Genomic DNA, 23308 nt, shown 5'->3' with positions numbered 1-23308 from the left:
AGAACAGAATATTTTCAGAAAAGAACTCTTCATAAGTAATTAATATGATTTTTTATTTAAAAAAATTTAATGTGAATCACATCAAGTATTATTGTACTAACAATAAATTGTTAATTTTATTTTTTAAAATATTTAGAAATATTAAATTGATATCACATATATATTTTAAAATTATTAAACATGCATATTTATATTTTAATAATATATAATATATATAATATATATAATATAAATATTATTATTTTAATAATAAACATTAATTATTAACATAACTAATACTGTTATTTAATAAAATTATTATTAAAAATAAGAGATTTTATTGCTAATTATTTTAAGTTTTAAATAGTATTTTGAAAAATGTTTTATATTAATAATAAATTTATAGATTATAATTTTATAGTATAAAAAATGAATAATTTAATTGTATAAAAGGTTAACAAAAACAATCTCTTAGTTATTATAATATTTAAGATTTTTAAAACATTAATATTAATAACGTAACATGAATTTAATAAATTAATTATTATTATATTTTAAATTTAATATTATTCACAAAATTAATGTTGGTGTAAAAATATAATAATTTTATATTTTAAAAAATATGGAGCTTCCAGAAAATAACCCAACAATATACAACTGCAAATGAGGTTGTGAAAGTGACTACCAAATTTACCACTGCAACTGCAGAAAGATTCCCGAATAATCATATTAAGGGCTGTAAGCTTCGAATTTTTTGCTTCACCTTTGAAAGAATATATCCTTTGCTTACACTCGAAACAAGTTCGGTAAAATTATAATGGAAAACAGACCACAAAATTCTTCCAAGTGTCAAGCATTATCCTATACAAGAACTTTTTCAAAGGTTGCTGTTCCAAAATTTTATGTAAATGTTGCAAATTCTCCATAGAATATGTTCAGTGATCATCAGCAGCTGGAAAGGTCCAATGCATTAAAAACCAATACTATTTTTCCTCTTCAATTACAGGAGACACAGTAACCAACATGTTGAAGAACAAAAACAATTTCTTCAATACAGTTGGTGGTGACATTAAAAGTAGAAATCCTAGACTATCTTTGTATACCCATGACCTTTTAAATTCAACAAGGCCATTAAACCAAGTAAAGATAGATAGAACCAGAAGAAAATGAAAAAAAAAAAAAAACACTAAAGTGTTAAAGCTGTAAAGCTTCATGTGTCTCGGACTTTACCTTGTACTGCTTCTCTTAAACTGGCCACTGGATCTCTTAATAGAATCAATCCTCTGAAGCCTGATTTGCTCTCTTACTTTGGCTATGAATTCATCTGCCTTCTTATCCACATCCGACCCTCCATCAATGCACCCACTGCTTTGATTAGCTTCCTCATTGATTGCCCTTGTTTCTGTGCTGGAAACAATGGGAGGAGTTTCACCCTCACTCTCTGAATCATCATCACTGGTTTCTACCACAAACTTCCCGGCATTTTCTTGCTGGGGAAATTCCATGAAAGTTGGGTTTTGCATAACCAGTTTCTCAGTCCTCGATGATGTTTGATCGAACCTCACTGCCTTGCCATTGATCCCATTTCGGATTTCACCATTACGTGTCAAGGGAGAAACTGGTTTCAATGATGATGGTTTGTGGATCATTGGGGGAGGTGGAGGAGGTGGGGGAGGAGACCTGTATATGCTTTTTTTCTTCACGAAATCCTCTGCACTCTTGGCTTGTGCTTCCGTTGATGGAGGAAGAGGAGATGCTGATTTCTTTGGTGAAGAAGACATGGAATTGGACCGACTCAAACGATTACTTTGGGACCTCTTAAATGACCGAGATTCAATATCTTCTTTCATTTCCATTCTTGCAGACCTTGATCGCCACGGGATTGGTGAAGGAAGAACAACGTTGTTATCACTCCATTTCTCCACCAAAGTTTCTTGGTCCGATCCTCTCAGTTCCCCATTTGTACCTTTAGTTGAAAACCTTTTGGTACTTAAACCAGAATTAGACCTACTTAGAGAGTTAGAATTTGCACTGTTTCCCCTACCTGTCTCATTCAAAACACGCGACCTCAAGCTCCTAACAGGCAAAAGCAAAGGCTTTTCAGGGTTTCTAGGACTAGAACTTGTGTTGTCATCAAGAACAGCATGTTCTTTAGCAACAATAACAGGGGATTCATTCCTATGGTAAAGGCTACTCCAAGTCTGGACCTTGGTTTCATCAGACCCAGATAAGGTTTCAGCTTCATCATCGAAAACTGATGACACTTGAAGGAATCTAGACACGAAAGACTGTACACTATCAAATTTGGATTGGTTGTTGTAGTTGTTATTATGTTCTTTCTCAGTTTCATCATTTCGCCGGCTAAAAAGACCATAAGAGACAGCTATGCCAACAAATAGAAGGTGAAGAAGCTCCCAGCTTCTGGCGAGTAGGGATTGGTTGATGAATTCAGGTGCTTGTGAGGGAAAAAGTGGAATTATAACCAAGAAAATTATGACTACGAAGGCTTTGTAAAGGTAATTCGTATGACACTTACTTGGGTTTGCTTGGTTATGTTCTTTTACTAGTTGCTGTCCTTTGGTGTAGGTGTCTACATCTGCCATTGAAGAACAGGGGAAACCAAAACAAAAAACAAAGAGAAGGCAAGGCGATGAAAAGAAGACTTAGGGGCGAAGGTAAAAGTGGAGAGAGAGTTTCGCAGGGGAAGCGAGCATACGTATTTAAAGTTGTTGTTAATGGTTCTTTACTCTTGGTGTTTCTCTTTTCTTTTGCTTTTTTTTTTATATATAAGAAATATTATCTTGAAGGTATAGCCTTTTTCATGAATCACTAGATTCTTCTGGTGCGTTGCTTTTTAGGTAAAGCCGGTTGGGTTAATGGAGATGGGCAGCTAAAAAGGAAAGAAAATTAAGTTGCCTTACATATCAGACCAATGAGTAGAGCCATTGCAATGAGATCTTACAGGGTCTACTGGTTTTAAAGATGTGCTATAAAGGTAATGTTTGGTCAGCAATTGAGGATCTTATTATATGCTTTTGTTTTCTGACATTTTGGACGCAAAAAGTTCAAAACTAAAAGATTGAGTTGGTTGCCGAGCTGACTTGGGTTGGTGAGTCATGATTCAAAATTTGATACATTTATCCACCTTTTTTAAAACTTCACTATATCAGCATTGGGCAAACAAGTTGGGAAATGATTGTTGTCTATGTGGTACAGTAACAGCTGGTTCAATAAAAAATATAACTTGTTGAAGTTTCTTCAAATTAATGCTTTGTTAATAGTGATGTAATTAAGCAAATAATGGGAAAAGATAAAAAGAGAAAGAGGAGTTAGCCATATGTATTGGGGAATATGCAAAGTTAGAGGGGGAAAACAAAGAACAAAGAATCTGAGAATGGTTTGCGTTGCGTCTAGTTGGACAGAAAGGATTCTTCTTTGGACTGCCTACGCTAACTTTCTTTTTTAATAATCTCTATTATGCTTGTACTTAGTCGACCATACTTTATTAATACTTGACAATATAACATGACAACATTTACTCTTTTAAGGGGGCACGAAGTGGCTTTATATATATAGTTGTAACCTTATTTAAATTAAATGAAAAAGTCCCTTATCTAGTCATTGCTTCATCATCGGTTCAACAGCATACTTGGACTTCAAAAACCTTTTTTTTTATGGACCTCCAAAGTTATAAATCATATATAAAATTCAAAAAATAAAAAATTATAAAAAAATTCTTGAAATAGATATGTGCGTCATTTATTAATTATTTAATATAATTTTAAATTTTTTCCACGTTATTATCATATCATTTAGATAAAAATTTTAATCTAACCCTTAAACTTTGGATATTAAATCCTAAACTTTATCCAAGGTCTAGGGTCTATGATTCAGATTAAAAGAATTACCAAAATAATAAGTTAATAATATGAGAAAAATACTAAAATAACATTAAATAATTAGTAAATGATATAAGATGATGTGTCCCTATTTTATACAATACTTCTCTTTATAATTTTTATACATGTAATGACCAAATTTTAATTTTTTAATTTAAGTGATAAATTTTTTATATATCCAATAAAAATAATACATTGAATGTAAATATGCTACGGAAAGAATCTTAATGTGAGACTGCACAAATATTCATTACAATCACATCTATATCATTTATGGATACATTTGTAACAATCATGAGCAAAATTCCATGACCGATTAACAATGAAGAAAAGGGTTGGTTGAGTCATGCACCGCCTTTTTAACGTGCTTGAATGAGTTTGAACACCGTAACGAGGAGCAACCCATGTGAAGGTGCTGCCCAGTCCCATGTTAATGGCAGGTTTACTTAAATTAAGATAATGATAAGGCCTAATTAAACTGAAGATGGGTGATAAGGTATCCTCCTTTTCTCCAATTTGTGGCCGAAAGTTAAAGGCTTTGGAAATGTTTGTAGACAATGAATCGGATTCCCCCTTTGCCTTTTTGGTCACAAAATACAGTTTTTCTATTCACAAAAACCAATACCAATTCTTTCTCTCACTTCATCTACAACCATTCAAAGTTTTCACTTTATGCACTCATTTACAAAAAGAAGAATGTAAAGAAAACCCTAGCTTTAGTTGATGCCAATATCAACTCTAATTGTGTTTTTAAAGTGTTTGAAAGGTGCTCATTTGGTAAATTTTCAAAAAGGGGTGTGATGTTTTTAATGTTTTTAAATGTTATTACATCTTACAAGGTGCAAAAAGTGTTTTGTTAACTCTAAAATATTTTAAGGTTGTCTTGAATTTGGTTTAAAGCCTATCAGGAATAAAATTTATTTTAGTTTTATTAAAAATTGTTTTAGATTATTCTTTGTACATTATAAATTTATTCAAATTTTATCCTTTGCATTCAACCACACGATAGTTAAACAATATATGAATTTTTCTAGGACTAAAATGAACTTTATATGGTAGTATAGGGCTCCAATATACTTTGACCCTTGAATTTGTGTAGCGAATATATGGATCACTAGTGAGACTTTATTGATATTTCACAAAAGAGAATATTGTTTGGTTAACCCGTTTGATTAAATCAAGTCAAATCAATTGAAAAAGAAATTGAATTGATAAAGATCAATTTTTCAACAAAATTCAATATAAATTTTTTACAAATTGAATTTTCAAAATAAAATAAGATAAATAAGAAGATAATATGCTTCAGGTTCTCCAACCCAGGTATTGAGTTTGCAGACACCGTATGATTATATATAACACAATTTTCATCTAATGATGCTGATAATTCGGGTTTATGCTTACAACTGCAGTTTTCATATATCGTAGTTCAGATTTCCACCACAAAATGATATATGAACTCCCACGTGTAGATGATCTTTAATGACCACCATTGAATTTATAATTCAATTCGAATATACACTGTAAATAAACAAATAAAAAGATATGGCTAAGCTTCAGCGAGTCCAAGTAATTCGTTAAAGAAGCTTTGGACAGACGGGGGCCAATGGTAGGATGATGATCCATCAAGTATGAGTTGGGATGATTCTTTTTCCTGCAACAAAGGCAGTTCTTGATTTCTCTTGCGGTTTAGCTTCACCTTGCGATGAGATCCATGGGTTTCGATGCTATCCGCCATTGGTGCTTCATCCTTCAAGAAAGGTACAACATGCTTTTTCATGTCTTCTTTGGAGATTCCAAGGTGACCTCCTGACACATTAACGTAGTGTACCTTTCCAGCATCATCTAAGGTTTTTAAACCAATCCAATCCTCGCTGTAAAGCTTTGTCTGCACCAACAACAAATAATTTAGTTTCAAACATGATTAAAAGAACGAACTTTTGCAGGGGCAAATACCATACCTCTTGAGGCCGAACGACGGGCTTGAAGGCCCCGTTGGGGTAATATCCAAACCAAGAGGTTTCCTTTGGTATCAAAACAGTGTCATGCTCAAACTGTTTGAGTAGAAGATGAGCCAGATTAGCAGATAACTTTCATGCTCAAACTGTTCGGAGACCCTTTGAGAATTAAATGAGAAAAAGAAGCTAATGGTCCGAACTGGGTTTGAAAAGCAAAAACGTGTTCTTTTTTCCAGCTTACCATGATAAGTACCAAGTTTTGCAAGCGAATGAACCTCTCCTTATAAGTGGAATTCCTTTCATGGGGTAGTTCGTTGTTAAGCTTCGGAAGAAATCTACATTTTTCCAAATAATGAGGTATATCCTGGATATTAAAAAGATGAATTGAATCTTAGTCGTGACTGTATAAATTTTAATCACTTAAAACAATATGTAACAGCAATTATTAAACACATAAGAGATTTTCGCATTATGAAGAATTGGATTCTTATATGATTCAAAGAGTTCATAGTCGTACAACCAGTGCAAGCAGTACAAAGGCCTCAAACATTCCATTAGTGTATGCTACTCACATTTGGTAATTTTAGATAACCACTTGGAGCCAGATGAGCCTGCAAAATGGCAATCAGAAATAAGTAAATGTAACAAGGTATCTGGAAACTGTTGAAAGTTGCATGGTTCCTCAAAATCATGAAGAAAGATGAGTGTACGAGTTAACAAGCCTCGGGGAAAAGATGTATACTTGGACATAGTCGCTGTATATCTCTGACTTGATTAGCTTGTCTGCAATCAGGCACAGAAAACCAGACTGCAATACCAAAATAATCTGCTTCAACAACAGACAAAAACAATACAGCTCCTGATAGGATTAAAGGAGTTTTGAATAGGCTAGAATAGTCATCTACCATGTCATTTTATCAATAATACCAGTACATACTTTTAGTTTAAGATAGATTAATGTTGAGAAATAAATGCTTAATGGTTTCCTAATGCATAGATAACAGAGGAAAGCGTCCGAACGAGAGTTAGAAAGTAAGCATTGAAAACACAGTCAACCAACTCAGATCATTTAGTTTGATTCTGTTAGGATGCAAGATCCTTAGTATCCCTAGATCTTAATGATGGGTCTTGATAACCAGCTCCTCAAGTCTTGTAATTTATATGTGAAAGACTTAATTTCAATTAAATAATAAAATTAATAATTAAGTCATACTAAACTAAAGTCCCATAAGACTGTTAAAAGTGAACATGCAGCATTTCATGGGCTAAAGAGAGCATGATTATGGTATGCGCCTTGGCGTAGGATCTAGTCACAGGTCTAAACGGGAAAGAATTCTTGCTTCGACCTATGGTTACTCAAAAGGCAGATTCGTCCTTGACTGAACCCCCTCTCAAAATAACGTTTCTTTTGATAGAATAATTGCTTACCTCTTTATTTCATATTGGCAGCCTTTTATAGACTGTTAATAACAAAGGAAAGAGTCCTAATTGACATAAAATAGAATTCCTAACTTAGAGTTTATGAAGGAAACAAAAACCTAATATAGTAAAACTAAAACTCTTAGTAAAACCTGATATAATAAATAAATAAAACTAAATACTCCTATTGCAATTAAAGCGTCCATATCAGATTCAAAGAGTCGCAGGGCACTTACACCACAAAGAGGAACAGAAGCAGTACCAGCATGAGGCCCTCCTAAAGAGATGAAATTCTTCACCTGTTTCATCATTTCCAAGGCAGAAAATCATTTGTAAAGATTCAATAAATACGAGAGCAACAAGTTAATCTTCCATTTTCCCTCAACCAACATGCTGATCTTCTGAGAAAGAGAAGCTTAAGGGAAAGCCGGCTCGTACCTGAGGTGCACCATCACAAAACTCGACAACAGCCCGTCCTATCAAGTTACCCTGTTAAACCAAAGTCAATTTTTAAGAATTACAGTACATGTATGAAAGTTGCCTTCACAGCAATGATCAAACTAAAAACACAACCGAAAAGACTGATACAAATTCAGATGCATTTCTTCTATATATTAGTAAATTTTTCCTAGTCTTGTAACGGATAAGGTTAGTAGCATTAACATGTAAGCTCTAAGTTTCTTCTACAAATTTCACTACTCAATGCAACGATATAATGCATAAAAGGAGGACACAACAATATGTAAATCCTACCAAAAGCTATCCTCTTAAATGGAATATCAGTGAAGAAATTAAGTAGTTGTCCATCAATTAGTGAAATGAACCTCAATTCTTTTACATGAAAGCAATCACAATAAATGTAAATAAGAAATACCTGGGAGAGACCAACTATGTTGTAACCCTTACTGAGTTCTTTCATTTGCTTAACCTGTTGACAAGATGCTGGAGTTTTATCAAAGGAAACATAAACTCCAAAACCCAGACCCACAAAGAAAAACCAAGGAATTGGCCGTAATGATTTATGTCACCTTCTTACAAACGAAATTTGCCTGTAAACAACAAGCAACAAAATTTGTTATTATAAAAGAAACCAGAAAATAATAAATGTTTCAGCCAAAATGACAGTTAATGGAATCCTTTTTTCATGTTGTAAGAAGTTATACCTGTTCTTCCAGAGGCATAAACCAGGAATCCCATGTCCCACCTCCAATTTCTCTGCATGTTCGAAAAGGAAAATCAAATTCGCAATTGTGAAAAAAGGAAAGGAAAAGAAAGAAAGCTGAAGAAGCATATACATACAAGCAATATCCTTTAGACCCAGAAAAGTTAGTGAGAAGTTCAGTGAACTGTTTGACTCCACGATTGGCACACTGATCTCCAATCCCTGTAACCAAAGAAAGAAAAACCCTGAAAAGTTTAAGCTTGATACGGTAAAAAAGATGATAGTAGATGAAAAAAGAAAACAATTTACCATGGATGACAATGAAGGGGATGGAATGAGAAAATGGGGTGATTACAAATACAAGAAAGGGAATAAAGGCAAGGAATTTAGAGGGAAAATCCATGAAATATTGTTTATTTCTGAGGTATTCTTTCTCTATATATATTAACTTTTTCTTCTGAATTAAATTGGGGTTTGGTTGCAGGCAGGAGCTATGAGAGGAAGTTGGTGGTTGGAAGTTTGAAGAAAGGGTGAAGGATGGAGGGTTGTGATTGGTGAAAATAAGGCGAAAAACACGGAATCTGAAATCCGATAGGATGTATTTATTTCACACACGTTCAGATTATTGCTTTGCTAAGCTATGGTAGCTTGTCGACTTAAATCTCCTGTGAACTGAACCACTTTAACAGTCCCCTGTGGACTAATAAATCTCGTTACTGTTGTATCTATTTTCTTCGACACTAAATTTTAAATTTAAAAAAAAAATAGGCTATTGAAATTTAATGAGTAAAATAATAATGATGTTAGAAAATATATAAAAAAATGCCACATGAATATTATTATATTTGTAAAAAAATATTTTTAATAATATAAAATATAAAAATATATTTAAAAATCATTTTTTGAAGTTTAATATGTTTTTTTTAATAATAGATCCATGCATATTAAATAAATAAGATTATGAGTAATTTTGAAAAAATAGCTCTTTAGATGAAACTTGAATGGCTTAAAATCTCTTTACAAAATTTGATTTTTTGTTTGAAATTTTAATAAAATTCCTCTGAACAAGTGAAAGTTATTATTGCATTAAAAGAGGGTGATAAAGTGAAGTGAAAGAAGTATCCAAGTTATTAGCTTGAAGCATCAAACTTTGTATGCCGTGAAGAGTTTGGATCATAAATAGAATCCGAAAAGAAACCCATCCTTTTCATATGAATATATTTGTGTTGTTGCTGTTGCTTCCGCCGTTAATTATCTCAATAACTTTTATCAGTTCTATATTTATTTTGGGTGCATGTATCCGTTCAACATCATTACCTTCTAATTTTCCTGTTACTGCTTTCACTTAGTCTACTTCCGTAATGCCTCTCACTCTAACCTAAGCTTTGAAAGAGTCGATTCAATTGCAGAAATCTTCTATTCTTTACCATCAAGGATTCTTTGATCTATATAATCAGCTTTTAATGAGGGGACATTGATGAAATGAGTGGTTGATCTGTGGTGGAGCTTCGGTTATGCAATGATTTGTGGCCGTAAAAGCTGCATTTCTTGCGAATATAAGCAGAACCGAAGCAACTACTTTTAGCATCTCAACAAGCTTCAATGAATGCCTATGGGTGAAATGTTGAATCAGATGAACATCAAGATCGAGCGAAGCTTGCAATCATCACAACCGGCACGGTGTGCGAATATGTGAACAAAATAAGAGGGCATGGGAGGAAGAAATGATTGACCTTTTACAGAACAGTCACCATGCAAGTGTTACGAAAGAAAGAGTTGCAGAATTGGCAACCATTGATTGACCCAAAGCAGAGGTTTTTGCATATGGCACAGCCAACTCTATCTGCCATGTTTAGATCTACAGGTCTCAATGGTTGTCGATGCGTGAAATGTAGAATAGTTAAGTCATCCTCGTAATCTTCAGACTCCATGGGAGACTTGAGGGAGCAATGCTCATGCATTTGGAAATTAAATTTGTGTTTGCAAATGTAGTGGAAGCTGCTGCCCCGATTGAACATCCATAACAGTAGTAGCCATCGACTGCTTCATGCATTCACAACAATAACACAAAATTCAATCTTTCAGCTTCAATTAATCTTAAAGCATATAGAAATCATATATAATAGATTTTTTACAAAGAGATGAAGAAAATACAACATATAATGGTACAGACTCGGACCACCCATGTCATTAAGGGTAGTAAATGAATATGTTCGGGCACGGCAGAACATTTTAGAATAAAAATGAAGCCCATAGCATCATCACCGAACCTTGAAGATATCTGAATCTGATACACTCTCATGCATTTGGGAATGTATGCTACAAGAACGAATAAAGACCCACAAAAGAAACAATTACAGTCCAGGGGGAAATCATAGTTCTCTGGTAAGCCACACTGTCTTTTCTTTGAGAAATGCAACATTGCTATTTGGTATAGTCAGCAGATGATGATCTGTGACTCCATCCTCTTCCTCTTCCTCTTCCTCACTCTCTGCTGTTAACGACATTGCAGCAGAATCTAATCTCTCATCATCTGTATTGGAAAAATATCTTGATAAATACGAGTATATATATGCACATGCGCGTGCACACACAAGTATACACAATCTTGATCGTATAACAAAATTTGAACATAAGTATGCATATAGCTCCAGTGAAAAACTGCTTTTAGATCCATCACTGGCGATTCGCTACAGCAGTGTGGACTAATGAGCATAAATTTGGTAAAAACTTTAAAAGAAAATGATGAACTACGAGACATGGTGGCCAGAAGAAGCTTACCAGAATATGCTGGATTGTCAGGAAGATGTCGAACCGCAGTAACCTGAATGCTTTCCGGAAGTAGACAGTTACAAAATGAACCTGAAACTTCAAAAACTGCATTGATCAAATAAAATAATTGCATAGAGCCATGGACTACACATACCACAGTTACATATCCTAGAACCCCTGGATGCTATATTTCATCCAATCGTTCAAATATAGACATTCAAATAATGATTCTAACGTTCCAACTTCCATGCTGGACAATCTGAACCTAGAACTAAGGCAATTATCTAACAACGAGAGATACTTTCTAACCATGTTGTATGAATATGCAATCTACTGCAACTAGAAGCCATCTCGAAAAATACTTAGGGATCACAAATCTTATTGGATGACAAGAACGTGAAAAACCGGCTGTTTTCTCACCTAGTCTAGCCAGCCTATTTACCCACCCAGGAATAGGCTTTCCAGTTAGCTGCAGGCATACTTCATCGGTGAAATGGTTACAATTCTTAGTGATCAAATGATACGTGTCCCCATGGTACTTTTGCGAAAGCTGTTCAATAAATAACTGAAATTCTGAACGAGACATGCTAGTGCTGCCCAATAATACTGAACGTCTGAAGATGAAACCAGGACAACTTCTCGGTTCCAATTCAAACACTCCACTTGTAGGGTCCTCGTGTGCTCCATAGCCATACTCCAAACCATAAACTGATTAGCAATCAAAACACAATAGGTTAATAGCTAAGAAAATTAGAACATAAAATAGCATGAAAAGAAAGAAAAGGAAAAATAAAATTAGCAATTTTCTTTTAATAAATTACCGAACATCATAAGATATAGACCATGGATGAACTTTATTAAATTGTAGATAACAGCAATCAGAGACTAAATAATGCCACAAATGTAAATACTTAATATAAATTGGAATTAACTTGCATGATTTGTTTATTAAATTGGAATGAACATAAAGGAGAGATGCTACCTTCGATACCGGAGTGGAAAATCCCAAGCCCGAACCAGAAAAGATAGTTATTCATAGGTGTGAGATCATAGACATTGAGATACAACAAAGCACCATTGCTTCCCCCATTACTCTGCCTCTTTTTCACACTCGAATTTGATGGAAACAACCGCATTGTGCCTTAAAATCTAACCTTGATTCTTCAATCTATATCATAAGCTCCTCATTCTTAGCATTAAACCATGAAAACTAATATATGATGGGTTGAACCAGTAAGGAATCAAAGTTCATTTAGTATACAATTTATTCTCTACTACTTAGCATAATATCATAAAACTTGAATGAAGCATATAAACCCAGAAAGAAGAAATCCCCAATGACCAAACTTGGTTACAAAGCAATATAAACTAAAAATGTTGGGATTTTTTCCAATTTGGGTAAAATTAAGTTTCCAAATAAAATAAACATAGTGAAAATAGCAATATACCATCCAAATCGCAAACAAGAAAGAAAACATAAAAACAAATTAGGGGAAAAAAAAAGGAAATTGAGGCTTTTAAACTTACCTAAGAAGAGGAGCCGAAGAGAGATTAAAGGTGACAACTTTTGGAGCAGAGATCAAAAAAGAATGGTTTTTTTTTTTTCCCAGACAACTTAATTCAAGCAACTTTGTTGTTTGTATTTAGAATCTGCATGGATCAATGAAGGGTTTTCACAGATAAAGTGAAGTTCAAGATCACTTCGTCTAGCATAAAAAGTAAAATAATTTAGAAATTAGAATTATGGTCTCGTTTTAATTTAATCTAAAAATCTTTCTTTGCCTTTTTGGTCTTTTTTTAGTTTGCCTATAGGTTTTCAAAGATTTTAGTCAACATTTTGACGTTTTAGTGTTACGTCAAGGTCTAAAGTCTACTCTACTTGAGAATTCAATTTTGTTACACCGATGATTAAATTATTAAATTATTAATAAATTTATATTTATATTATTTAATTTTAATTATAAAATTATAAAATAATCATTAAATTATTTAAAATTTTTTATTTAAGATAATAAACTATTTGAATTTTTTTTAAAGTCAAGGGCTTTTAAGAGGTTTTTTTTTTAAAGTCTAATTAAGGAGTTCCAAATGACAGGACGATTGTTATGGTAGATCAATACCCATTATCGATTAAAAGAATATATCTTAGATCCAAGTTGATCTAGTGGTCAATGTTGGAGATTGTAGAAGAAAGTCATTTTAATTTTAATTTATAAGTTTGTAATATTCAAAACTATTTTATGAAAAAAAATTAAATTGAAGAAGAGAAGAGAAAGAAGGGCTTCCAATTGGACATACAACAGAGTAGTGACTTAAATGAATTTTTTTAAATAGTTTAACAGAATAGTGACTTAAATGAATTTTTTTAAATAGTTTAATGACTCTTTTGTAATTTTTTAAAGTTGAGTAATTAAAACGTAAATTTATTAATAGCTTAATCACCTTAAATATTGTTTACCCAAATAAAACCACAGTCACTCAAAACAGTATAATTCTTTTTGCCTAAGACTAAAATTGAAGTGTTCATAGAAATAATTTGGATTCGTAAATAAATAAAAAAACATATTGATTAAATTTTTTGAACAACTTTAACTTGTTTAAAAAAAAACTTAATTAATTCTTGAAGTATTTTTATTTTTTCATTTTCATACTTAAATTTTGTTCCAATTTGATCCTTAAAATATAATTTTTTTTTAATTTTGTCTATTTTGTAATTGATGTTAAATCGGAAACTTTGACCAATAAAAAAAATGCTATGTAGTGCTTTGTGACGGCCTATAAGAATTTTTTTTAAAGCCATATTTGAAGCACCAAATTGAAAAGTGAGTATACTTTAAGTACTAAATTGAAAAAAAAAATTAGGTATATAAAAAACTTTTTAAAAAAATAACTTTATTTTTTAAGTGTGGAAAGACAATTACAGGAAGAACAATGAAATAAGGCAAACTCTCGTTTTTGAGTAAATGATGATATTAGCATTGAAGGCTCTTATTGATAGTACATACAGAATCATTGAGCAACATCAGTTACGTTTCCGGGTATCAATGGGCAGAAAATTACAGCTCGAAATGGGTTTTAAGAGCCAGCAATACATGAATACAACAACAATTCAAGCAAAAAAAAGGAAAGCGAGAAATGGAAGTGGAAGTGTAGACTTTGAAAAGATTACCCCCTTCTCATCAAATCAAACCGTGTAATGTGGGTTCACATCAATCTCCAATCCTCTCAACTTGGCAAAAGACTCCACTTTGCCTTTCAGTGTATGAATTTCTCTCAATCTGCACATCACATCAATGATTAAAATATTAGAATTAGTTTCATTTGCTGTGTTACTCCAACTCGGATTATTTAGAATGGAAGACTAAGGTACCTTGCAATCTCTGCACGCCTTCTTGCCTCTTCTGCCATGACACTTATGTCTCTAAAATTGTGCTTTTCAGTGATCTTGGCGTCCGAGGTTGACTGTAGGCCATGGAGTGTTCTCTGTTCAGCAGCCCATGCTGCCTCACGAGCCTCTTTCCCGAAGTCCTTTTGGGTGCTGAATGCCGTCTGTGGATACATACACAAATCCCACACTTAGAAAACAATGCCAAGATTCAATGGAATATTAGTGAGGCAAGTGTTTTTTAGTATTTTACTCTTTGGTTAAGCACAAGATCCCAGGCTTTCCCACTCAGTGCATATCGAACTGCAAACTTGATGGGATCAAGTAGAAAATAGGTTAAAATGTTGTAAATCCAAATAACACCACACCATCCCCACCCAACTGCTCTGATTCCAGCAAAACTCCATGTTGCTTGAGCTGAAATAACAGTCGCCACCTGCAATTATACATGAAAGCTTCATTTGTTTATCAACTGAACTAGAGTACTCGACTCTATATGTTGTCATGTTCATAAGAAAAAACAAAACTTGGGTTTTGAGCTAGCTTACGAGTTGAGCAATGATGAAAGCAGTAACGAGGAGGAGACCGGGTCGTTCTGTGAATGACCATCCTCGAGAGCGAGTCACGAATATGAGAGCCTGGCTGATGGTGCTAACTTGGAGGTACACTGCAGACGATAAAAGTGCATTCACCTTGCGTCTTTCACTCTCTTGTTTAAGATCAAAGCTCTTTTTGCTCAAGCTTCTTACGCCGAATTTATCCTGAGGTACAAAGGAGAGAATAAAGAGTTCATACATAACATTCCCTAGATGAACCAGAATGACATCTTGACTGTGCTTTTATTAGAGATCGAACTAGTAATTCGCATTTACCGGAAAGAAATCAGTTTCATATGCTGCCCAGAAGAATATGACAGTCATTAAGGCCAAGTAGCTGCCCAAGACAATGCCAGTAGCAAAGATTTCTTTGAGTTTCCAAGAGTCAGGAACCGGTGATGGCTTGACACGGTCTTTCGATATTGTCATAATGGTACCTTGAAAGAACGAAAACCATCTAACCGTAACTAGCGAAAGAAGAAAGGGGAGAATCCAACAAGAAGAGTGTTACGGTAATCACTTACCATCATTAAGAATGGCAATGATTAGGACCATAAATGGTGGGAAATTCAACCTCCAGATTAAAGTGAGCAGCATGAATCCCAACTGCAACATGAACATCAAAACTTAAACATTGTTTGTTTTTTCTTTCCTTATCGAATGGGAAAATGGCGAAAAAAGTAATGAAAACTCACCACTATACGTATTGTGATAGATACTGCATATATCTGGAAGAAAAAAGAGAACGCAGAATGAGAAACTTGATGGTAATGATGGCAATTTCACTTTCCTCTGCATATATAATGAAATTCTCTTTTTCTTTACCGTGTAATTCTTCATCCTTTGAAAGATTGCACGGCTTGTTAAAACAGCACTAATGATCACACTCAGACCAGGTTCTGTCAAAACAATATCAGAAGCACTTCGAGCTGCGTCGGTTGAATCTGCAACTGCAATCCCGATGTCTGCTTTCTTCAATGCAGGGGCATCATTTACACCGTCACCCGTCATTCCGACTATGTGTTTCTTAGCTTGCAGTCTTTTCACAATCTCAAACTTGTGCTCTACATTAAATATGGAATTCAGATACATTAGTAGAAAAGCATAATTGTAAGATATGATAGCAAGTATATATATATATTACCAGGAAAAACTCCAGCAAATCCATCAGCATTCTCAATAAGTTCATCAATTGAAAAAGCTCCAATTTCTTCATTCTTATGGTCACCAAGCAGAGATGATGAAGGATACATGTTAGTGCCCATTCCAAGCCTTCTGCCTGTCTCCTTACCGATTGCGAGTTGGTCACCTGCAACAACATCCCCAACAGTCAAACATTTTGATGCCAATATCCACATTTCACCCCAAAGAAAAAGCTTAATCAGACATATTGTATACCTGTTATCATCTTAACACTGACACCGAGATCCAGGGCTCTTCGAATGGTCTCGGCACTGTCATGGCGGGGTGGATCAAATAGAGGCAGAAGACCAACAAATTCCCATGGTCCTCCAGGACTATCTTTAGTACCAGCAGGAACCTCCTATATAAAATTATTACATTTTTTTTCCTTTAGCTCAATGGAGTGATATATAAAGATATTAAGAATGATGTGTAAAGCTTTAATACCTGTCGAGCAACTGCAAGGGATCGAAGTCCACGTTCAGCATATTTATCGATTATGGAGTGAACTTTCTTTCCAATTTCTGATTTATTATAGGCCAGATTGAGTATCTGCAAGTTGCATATGAAGAGGCCAATAGCTTATTAGCTTGAGACAACCTTACATGATACCATGAATGAAAATAGAAACTTATTGATTGGCAATATCTATACCTGCTCTGGTGCACCTTTGCTGACTCTATGCATCTTACCAGCTTCATCAATGTATGTAAGGGCCGTTCTCTTGTCGGTTGGATTAAAGGGAAGGAAGTGAACCTCTGTGATTCCAGCTCGCGCCTTTTGATAATCAACAGAATGAACTCAATATAAGAAATTGTAAAGAAATTAAAAGTTTCACCATAAAAATTCCATAACCAACATGAGGTATTTTACTTCTTTAGGATCAGCCAACATTGCAACAATTGCAGTATCTATAGCATCTTGATTCTCCAATCTTGAAGCTCTAGCCGCCATTAAAATGACCGTATCCTTGTCGACATTGTTGACAAAAACCTATGATGAAGATAGTTCATTTTAAGTGTCAGTTCTTTGAAGAATTAAAATAAAAGTGATCAAAGCTCTTACCTCAATCAAATTTTTGTCCACTGTAAGCTTGTTAAGTGTTAGTGTGCCTGTTTTATCACTGCAAAGCACATCCATCCCTGCCATTTCCTCAATGGCTGTCATTCTCTTGGTTATGGCACCTTGTTGTGATAAACGATGAGAGCCAATTGCCATAGTGACAGAAAGCACGGTCGGCATAGCAATTGGGATACCACCAATAAGTATAACCAGCAAGTTATCAATACCAGTTCGATAAGACCTTCGTTGAGCTCCATATATAACAATGAGTTCAGCCAGCATACCAATGGCAATGGAGCATATGCAGAAGTTACCAATCGAAGTTAAGACCTGAAATTAATTACTATCAGTCAGTATGGTGCCTCGTTGTCACATTAGAAACTATTATTTGTATGCTAAGAGTTTTGCAAGATGAACCTGTTGGAAATGTCCAACATGTGTTGTGCTTTCCACAAGATGAGCTGCCTTCCCGAAGAAAGTGTGCACACCGGTTGCAATAACCACGGCTTCGATTTCACCTTGTTTGCATGTTGAGCCCGAGTAAACTCCGTCCCCGGGATGTTTAGTCACTGGGAGAGACTCTCCTGTAAGAGCTGACTGCAAAAGAAGATAAAAAGGAAATACACATCACTTAAACCATTGGTTAGAGTCTTAAAATTACAAACTAAAAAGGCAGAGGATTGTAAACCTGATCGATTTTTAAAGGATCTCCTTGAAGTAAACGAGCATCAGCAGGAATGATGTCACCAAGTTTGATACTGATAATATCTCCAGGAACCAACACCGAAGCATCTTCCTCGTTCCATTTCCCATCACGTAAAACCTTAGCTTTCGGAGCCAATCGAGCCATAAGGGATGCAGCAGCATTTCCAGCATTGTTTTCCTCTATGAAACTGATTGTTGAGTTGATAAGCAGCAGTGCCAGAATACCAACAAAATCATGGTAATCTGTTTCCTTTTTCTGCAAAACAAAAGAGGCCAAAATCAAATGTCTGATCAGGTCTCCAGTCTCAAATGGCACACTTACTTCATGGGACTTACCCCTCCGTGTGCAAGAGCGATAGCCATAACAGCAGCTGCTTCCATAACCCATGACAGAGGATTCCACATAAATCCCAAGAACTTAAGTATTTTGTTTTCCTGAAAGAAATGCAGACCACAAAACTCAGTTTGATTGTATTATAATTAGGCCAAGATTTACAACAAACGGAACGAAGACTAAGTTACCTTTTTCTCTTCAAGCTTATTGTAACCAAAAAGCTCAAGCCTCTGCTGGACTTCATCAGTGGTTAAACCTTCTTTTGTGCATTTCAGCTTCTCGAGAACCTCTTCAATAGGGATGTTTTCCTGAATGAAACAGTTCCCAGATTAGCATCATAGTTAGAAAACCTAAATACATGATATTGATATACAGTTATACACACACACACACTTATTCTAACTTCATCATGCATCAATCTAAGATCAGTCGTTAACTGTCTTACACTATAGATTTCTGACAGAGCTGTCAACAAATATGTAAGCTTGTACTAGTTCAGTTAAAACTCTACAAACATGACCTGTTTCTATGGAAAACGATCATATATACGAAAAACATGTACCAGATCAACAATCTCCTTGTTAATGGCTTCAAGTGCAACAGCTTTTTTTTCGGTGTCCATTGCAATTGTATGTGTGTGTTTATTTTTTCAGCTTCCGACCCTCAACTCAAAATATAGGCAACCTGCAAACTAAATAACATTCCATATCATCATTAGAAACTTGAATATTTGCAAAAATAAACATGTTTTTAGATAATAGCGAAAGTGATTCATCAGCAGTATAAAGAAAGGCTTAACAAAGAAACTAGTACCTAATAAGGTTACATAAAAGCAAGGAAAAATGGAAGGTAGAGAAATGTGAGAGAGAGAATGATGTTTGACAAGCAAGAAATGCGACGGGTATATATAGATTTTAACACCAAAGAAACAAGATACGGTGGAATCGAATGGAGAAAAAGGGAAGGTAAATAAGCCAAAAGGTGAAGACAAAAGCATAGCTTCTGAAACTCCGTCACCAGCATTTGCATACCAAAGTAAACTAGTTGTTTCCAATGACACGAGGGACGGTGATGAGTTTTAGATAATCATTTTTTGTGAATACATATGTGGAATTAAAAAGTGTACTCAAAAATGATTTTATATTCCTCTCAAGGAATTAATTCCACATACTCATTTGCTAAATAATTAAGAAAATTATTTAAAATATATAAAAAAATCTATAAAAAAATAAATTAGGCCGAAAATAAATCTACAGATGTTTTTAACATAATTTTTTTTATAAATTTATTTTTACATAAACTTTTTTTTATTGGCATCGAGGATATGAGTTCAAGGGTGTTAAACGCATTATTTTTCTATTTAAAGGTTAAGGAGAGATTATGGGTAGTTCTAGACCTTATATAAAAAAACTGAAAATAAAAAAAAAAACTTTATCCTCAAAAAAGAAAAACAAATCATACCATTTTATCAAAATTGTTTAAAAATAATGATTAAATAAAATGAGGTGAAGATAGATGTTAAAAAATGTCTTTTTATTATTGTTTTTAATTTAAATCATAGACCACGTAGTATATTAGTAGAAAATGATATAAGATGGTAACAACGTCTCCTTACGCCATTTGGCATTGGAATTTTCATTTCTCATTATTATTTTCCATTGAGATGAGATTCTGAGATTTTCCAGAATTGAATGAAATACATAACCAAGAAACAAGCAGATTATATTCGGCAGATTTGGGTTAATTCACAAAGCTACATTTGTCATTGGACACAAGGCTCTTGTTTGGCTTCTAGGAAAATGTCTGGGCCTAGTATAACTTTAACATGCCATCCTCTTTTCGCTGCTTACAAGAAGAATCTGACATAAAACAAAATTACTACGTGTTTAGCAATTGTTGAGCTGTATTTAATGCAAAAAATGATGAGCTTACTTATTTCTTTTAGCTGTGAATTGTATAATAAAAGGACGTCTAAACAATAATACAAAAGTTGGGGAAGTATAAGTACACATACATTGTACCTTTTTATTATATTTAATCAGTTTATTTCTGTACTTTCTAACTAGAGAGGTCCTTCCACATTAAAACATGTTTGGTTTATACAAGAATTTTTTATGCATTACAAAAAAGTCCCATTCAAATATTCTTCTTGTATTTAGGAAAGCTCTTCCATCTAATTAGGGCTAGTTAAGTATTATTTTTAATAAATATTTTTAAAAATTTTAGTTTAAAATTTAAGTGTTTAGTATTGTTGTCAAAAAAATACTTTTGACAAATAAAATGTTCGTTTTAGACATAGTGTTATAAAGTAACAAATAAATATTTAAATAATGTTTAAATTTGTTAATATTATGATATTTTAATAAGAATATAGAAAATAATATATTATAATTTGTTGTTACTATTTTAATATATGAAAAATAAATTTTAAATACTTTTTAAGCAGATAACCAAAGAAATAAAAGTACAATGTGTTGGAGGGGTGATAACGTAATTAAATTGTCAAAAGTATTTTGGGAGAGAAAAACTAAAAATTTAACTTCTCCATTCATGAAAAAATATTTTGAAAAGCTAAAAATTTCCTTCAAAAGTTGCTTGTTAGAATTTATTTTGCTTCAAAAGTACTACTAAACATAGCCTTGACGCTTCAGTTGGGTCAAGATTTTGGCTGGCGATGGTAGAGGGAGATGCGAGAACAATAGTGAGGAAGCTTCAATTGAACCTTGAGGACAGATCAGAGATTTCGGCCTATATCAAATATGCAAAATGACTTAGCAATGGCTTTCGGCGATGCCTTTTCAGACATGCAGTCAGATTGGCAAACGGTATCACTCACAGGTTAGTAAAAGAAGGTATGATAAGAAATGAGCTAACTTATCTACTTAAATTCTTGAAGATGTGCCCCGTTACTCGTTTGCTATGATGGAGTTGGATCAGCGGTTAGACAAATCCGCTTGACTGATTATTTCTCCATAAAACTCTGTTTATGTCTTCAAACACGAGGTTTTATTTGTTTTCATAGATATTTGGAGTAACTAGCGTCCTTTAAGCTGACTTTCTTTATTGCCATTTAATGTAACAGTTTACTTGCCCAATACTTTTGTTTTTAAAAAGGTGTAGAGGTATGATGCGAAAATGTCCATATGCTTCAAAATGGGTTCTATGTAAAAATTGGATTTATTTTGGATGAAATTTAGTTTACAATAAAGGAAGCCCAAAACATGATTAAATTCATCTATGTTTCTTAAAAGCCCAAATGATAGGTGGCAGGCTTGGTAGAGATGACACGTGACTGACGCCATCCGAAAGCCAAAATAACAGTCAAACTATAAACAATAAAAAATTTGTAATAAAACTATAAAGTATAAACCCCCTGAAGATCCCGACACGACATTAAAATAATATTACTATTGTCTTTTATATTTTTCTTTCCTAGTAAAATAAAAGTCGGATAAAAGAGTTTGACTTTTCCCTTTAAACAATAGGTGGTTACATCATCGCCCTCTCCTTCAGCAATTCCATTCATTCATTCAACCTTCAAACATCTTTTTAATACATTCAACATAATTACAATTATAAATAATATATTTAATTATTAAAATATATTTTCAGCACGATTGTATATAAAGAGATTTTAATTAAAATAGATTTGAAGTGAAACTCAAATCTGAATATCAAAATAGGGACGATATTTAAAGGAAAGGGAATAGTTTTAATCTCCTAAAATATATTCTTTAAAAATAATAAATTTATAGATTAATATAATAATATTTCATTTTAACTTGCTAATATTTTGTAATTCTATTTTAGCTCTTTTAAAAAATTTTAGTTATAATATACGTTGATAAGAATATGCAAATTTCACATAGAAAATTTTTTCGAAAAAAAATTACTGACAAAAAAAGAGAAATTTATTAATGTTGAAAACAACAATACAAGAGGTTTTCAACTATCTCTATTTTAAAGGGTTAAACAACCTATTTATAATCAACTTCTAATAGAAGAAGTAAATCCTCTGCCCCACAGATCCCTGATTTTGCCGCTCTATCTTATTTATTTAACAACTGAGTTGAACTTTAAACTTTTCAAATTAGATTAATCAGAATTTGAATCACACTTTAACAATTTTTAACTTTACCCTTATCTGAAAGTTACTATTCATATCATTAAAAAGTCTCATTAGCACTTGGTTTAATTTTCAATACTGATATTGTTTGTTTGTGCCAGTTTCGTTTCAAGTTTTTATTAAAATTATTCATGAATTGGGTCAAATACTCAAATCACATCAAAGTTTAAATAAATAGAATTTATCACTCTGAGTAAGTTACAAATTTAATTAATATATTTAATTTTAAATAATATAATTCTTAAATTCTTAAATTTTAATTTTAAATTAAATAATAAGTAAATTTGTTAAGTCAAATTATATTATTAATTTATATTATATGTAAGTTAAATCAAGATTAAAATTTTAAATTCACATATTACAAAGATGGTAACTTAAAAGGTTCAAATAATATTGAAGTGAGATCGAATTGTCTGGAACTCGTAATTGTATTAAATTCTCGATAATCCTTTCTTTTGAATTTGGACTACGGCTTAATGATTGTTTTTTGCTGGGACGTCAGTTTCAACACTTGTCCATTCGGTGGACAAATAAGGTGGCTCATCATCTTGCTCGGGTAGCCTTATCCACTGCAAACCGCTCTCATTTTGTTTCTTGTCTTTTTCTATTTCCCATATTCTCATTCTGAGATCAATGCTTGTCGTACCGTCGGAGTCAAGGGATGTTAAGATCGACTGCATGGGACAAGCCTATTGGCTTTTTTTGGTTTTAATAAAATTGGATGGTTTACGT

At 33.3% G+C, this 23308-nt stretch overlaps 4 protein-coding genes across 6 annotated transcripts; all 4 read right to left on the bottom strand.

The window, feature by feature from the left end:
- Positions 1-945: 945 nt before the first annotated feature.
- LOC107886056 (zinc finger CCCH domain-containing protein 18) lies at positions 946-3234 on the bottom strand. The gene has a single exon (XM_016809861.2). The coding sequence runs from the start codon at positions 2580-2582 to the stop codon at positions 1206-1208; it is 1377 nt and encodes a 458-aa protein (XP_016665350.1). The 5' UTR covers positions 2583-3234; the 3' UTR covers positions 946-1205.
- Positions 3235-5176: 1942 nt separating this feature from the next.
- On the bottom strand, positions 5177-9108 carry LOC107886055 (palmitoyl-protein thioesterase 1). 2 transcript variants are annotated; one of them, XM_016809859.2, is made up of 12 exons: positions 8724-9108; positions 8552-8636; positions 8416-8467; positions 8281-8301; positions 8127-8180; positions 7691-7741; positions 7489-7551; positions 6576-6659; positions 6406-6444; positions 6075-6197; positions 5837-5929; positions 5177-5763 (listed from the first exon to the last, which is right to left on the bottom strand). In XM_016809859.2, the coding sequence occupies exons 1-12, from the start codon at positions 8815-8817 to the stop codon at positions 5425-5427; spliced, it is 1098 nt and encodes a 365-aa protein (XP_016665348.2). In that variant the 5' UTR covers positions 8818-9108; the 3' UTR covers positions 5177-5424. The 2 variants fall into 2 exon arrangements, with proteins under 2 accessions (XP_016665348.2, XP_016665349.2); XM_016809860.2 differs by having other exon boundaries at positions 6576-6641; positions 8724-9088.
- A 1368-nt stretch (positions 9109-10476) lies between these two features.
- LOC107886054 (deSI-like protein At4g17486) lies at positions 10477-12980 on the bottom strand. 2 transcript variants are annotated; one of them, XM_016809857.2, is made up of 5 exons: positions 12714-12980; positions 12169-12354; positions 11607-11894; positions 11196-11282; positions 10477-10947 (listed from the first exon to the last, which is right to left on the bottom strand). In XM_016809857.2, exons 2-5 carry the CDS (start codon positions 12320-12322, stop codon positions 10787-10789), a joined length of 690 nt encoding a protein of 229 aa, XP_016665346.1. In that variant the 5' UTR covers positions 12323-12354; positions 12714-12980; the 3' UTR covers positions 10477-10786. The 2 variants fall into 2 exon arrangements, with proteins under 2 accessions (XP_016665346.1, XP_016665347.1); XM_016809858.2 differs by having other exon boundaries at positions 11196-11276; positions 12714-12976.
- A 1117-nt stretch (positions 12981-14097) lies between these two features.
- On the bottom strand, positions 14098-19160 carry LOC107887566 (ATPase 11, plasma membrane-type). The gene is made up of 19 exons (XM_041083448.1): positions 19013-19160; positions 18639-18758; positions 18453-18551; positions 18100-18372; positions 17829-18008; positions 17415-17741; positions 17223-17342; positions 17004-17126; positions 16797-16901; positions 16566-16710; positions 16312-16476; positions 15993-16231; positions 15863-15895; positions 15692-15773; positions 15444-15604; positions 15120-15332; positions 14825-15007; positions 14557-14735; positions 14098-14464 (listed from the first exon to the last, which is right to left on the bottom strand). Exons 1-19 carry the CDS (start codon positions 19070-19072, stop codon positions 14371-14373), a joined length of 2901 nt encoding a protein of 966 aa, XP_040939382.1. The 5' UTR covers positions 19073-19160; the 3' UTR covers positions 14098-14370.
- Between the last annotated feature and the right edge of the window lie 4148 nt (positions 19161-23308).

Source organism: Gossypium hirsutum, chromosome A12, assembly GCF_007990345.1.
Source record: "Gossypium hirsutum isolate 1008001.06 chromosome A12, Gossypium_hirsutum_v2.1, whole genome shotgun sequence".
In the NCBI taxonomy this organism is placed as follows: domain Eukaryota; kingdom Viridiplantae; phylum Streptophyta; class Magnoliopsida; order Malvales; family Malvaceae; genus Gossypium; species Gossypium hirsutum.
Note: the sequence above shows the minus strand (reverse complement) of the source record. Positions and strands in the feature narration are given on the sequence as shown.

Bases quoted from the DNA above. Each gene is read 5' to 3' on its own strand.
- LOC107887566 (XM_041083448.1), bottom strand. From the start codon at position 19,072: ATGGACACCGAAAAAAAAGCTGTTGCACTTGAAGCCATTAACAAGGAG. The intron at 17,127-17,222 runs GTAAAATACCTC...GATTATCAAAAG, and splicing joins TGTTGGCTGATCCTAAAGAA to GCGCGAGCTGGAATCACAGA. The intron at 15,605-15,691 runs GTAAGTGATTAC...CGTTCTTTCAAG, and splicing joins CATTGCCATTCTTAATGATG to GTACCATTATGACAATATCG.
- LOC107886056 (XM_016809861.2), bottom strand. From the start codon at position 2,582: ATGGCAGATGTAGACACCTACACCAAAGGACAGCAACTAGTAAAAGAA.
- LOC107886054 (XM_016809857.2), bottom strand. From the start codon at position 12,322: ATGCGGTTGTTTCCATCAAATTCGAGTGTGAAAAAGAGGCAGAGTAAT. The intron at 11,283-11,606 runs GTGAGAAAACAG...CAGTTTTTGAAG, and splicing joins AAATAGGCTGGCTAGACTAG to TTTCAGGTTCATTTTGTAAC. The intron at 10,948-11,195 runs GTAAGCTTCTTC...TTTCCAATACAG, and splicing joins TGACAATCCAGCATATTCTG to ATGATGAGAGATTAGATTCT.
- LOC107886055 (XM_016809859.2), bottom strand. From the start codon at position 8,817: ATGGATTTTCCCTCTAAATTCCTTGCCTTTATTCCCTTTCTTGTATTT. The intron at 8,637-8,723 runs GTAAATTGTTTT...CTTTGGTTACAG, and splicing joins CCCCTTCATTGTCATCCATG to GGATTGGAGATCAGTGTGCC. The intron at 8,302-8,415 runs GTATAACTTCTT...TGTTGTTTACAG, and splicing joins TTATGCCTCTGGAAGAACAG to GCAAATTTCGTTTGTAAGAA.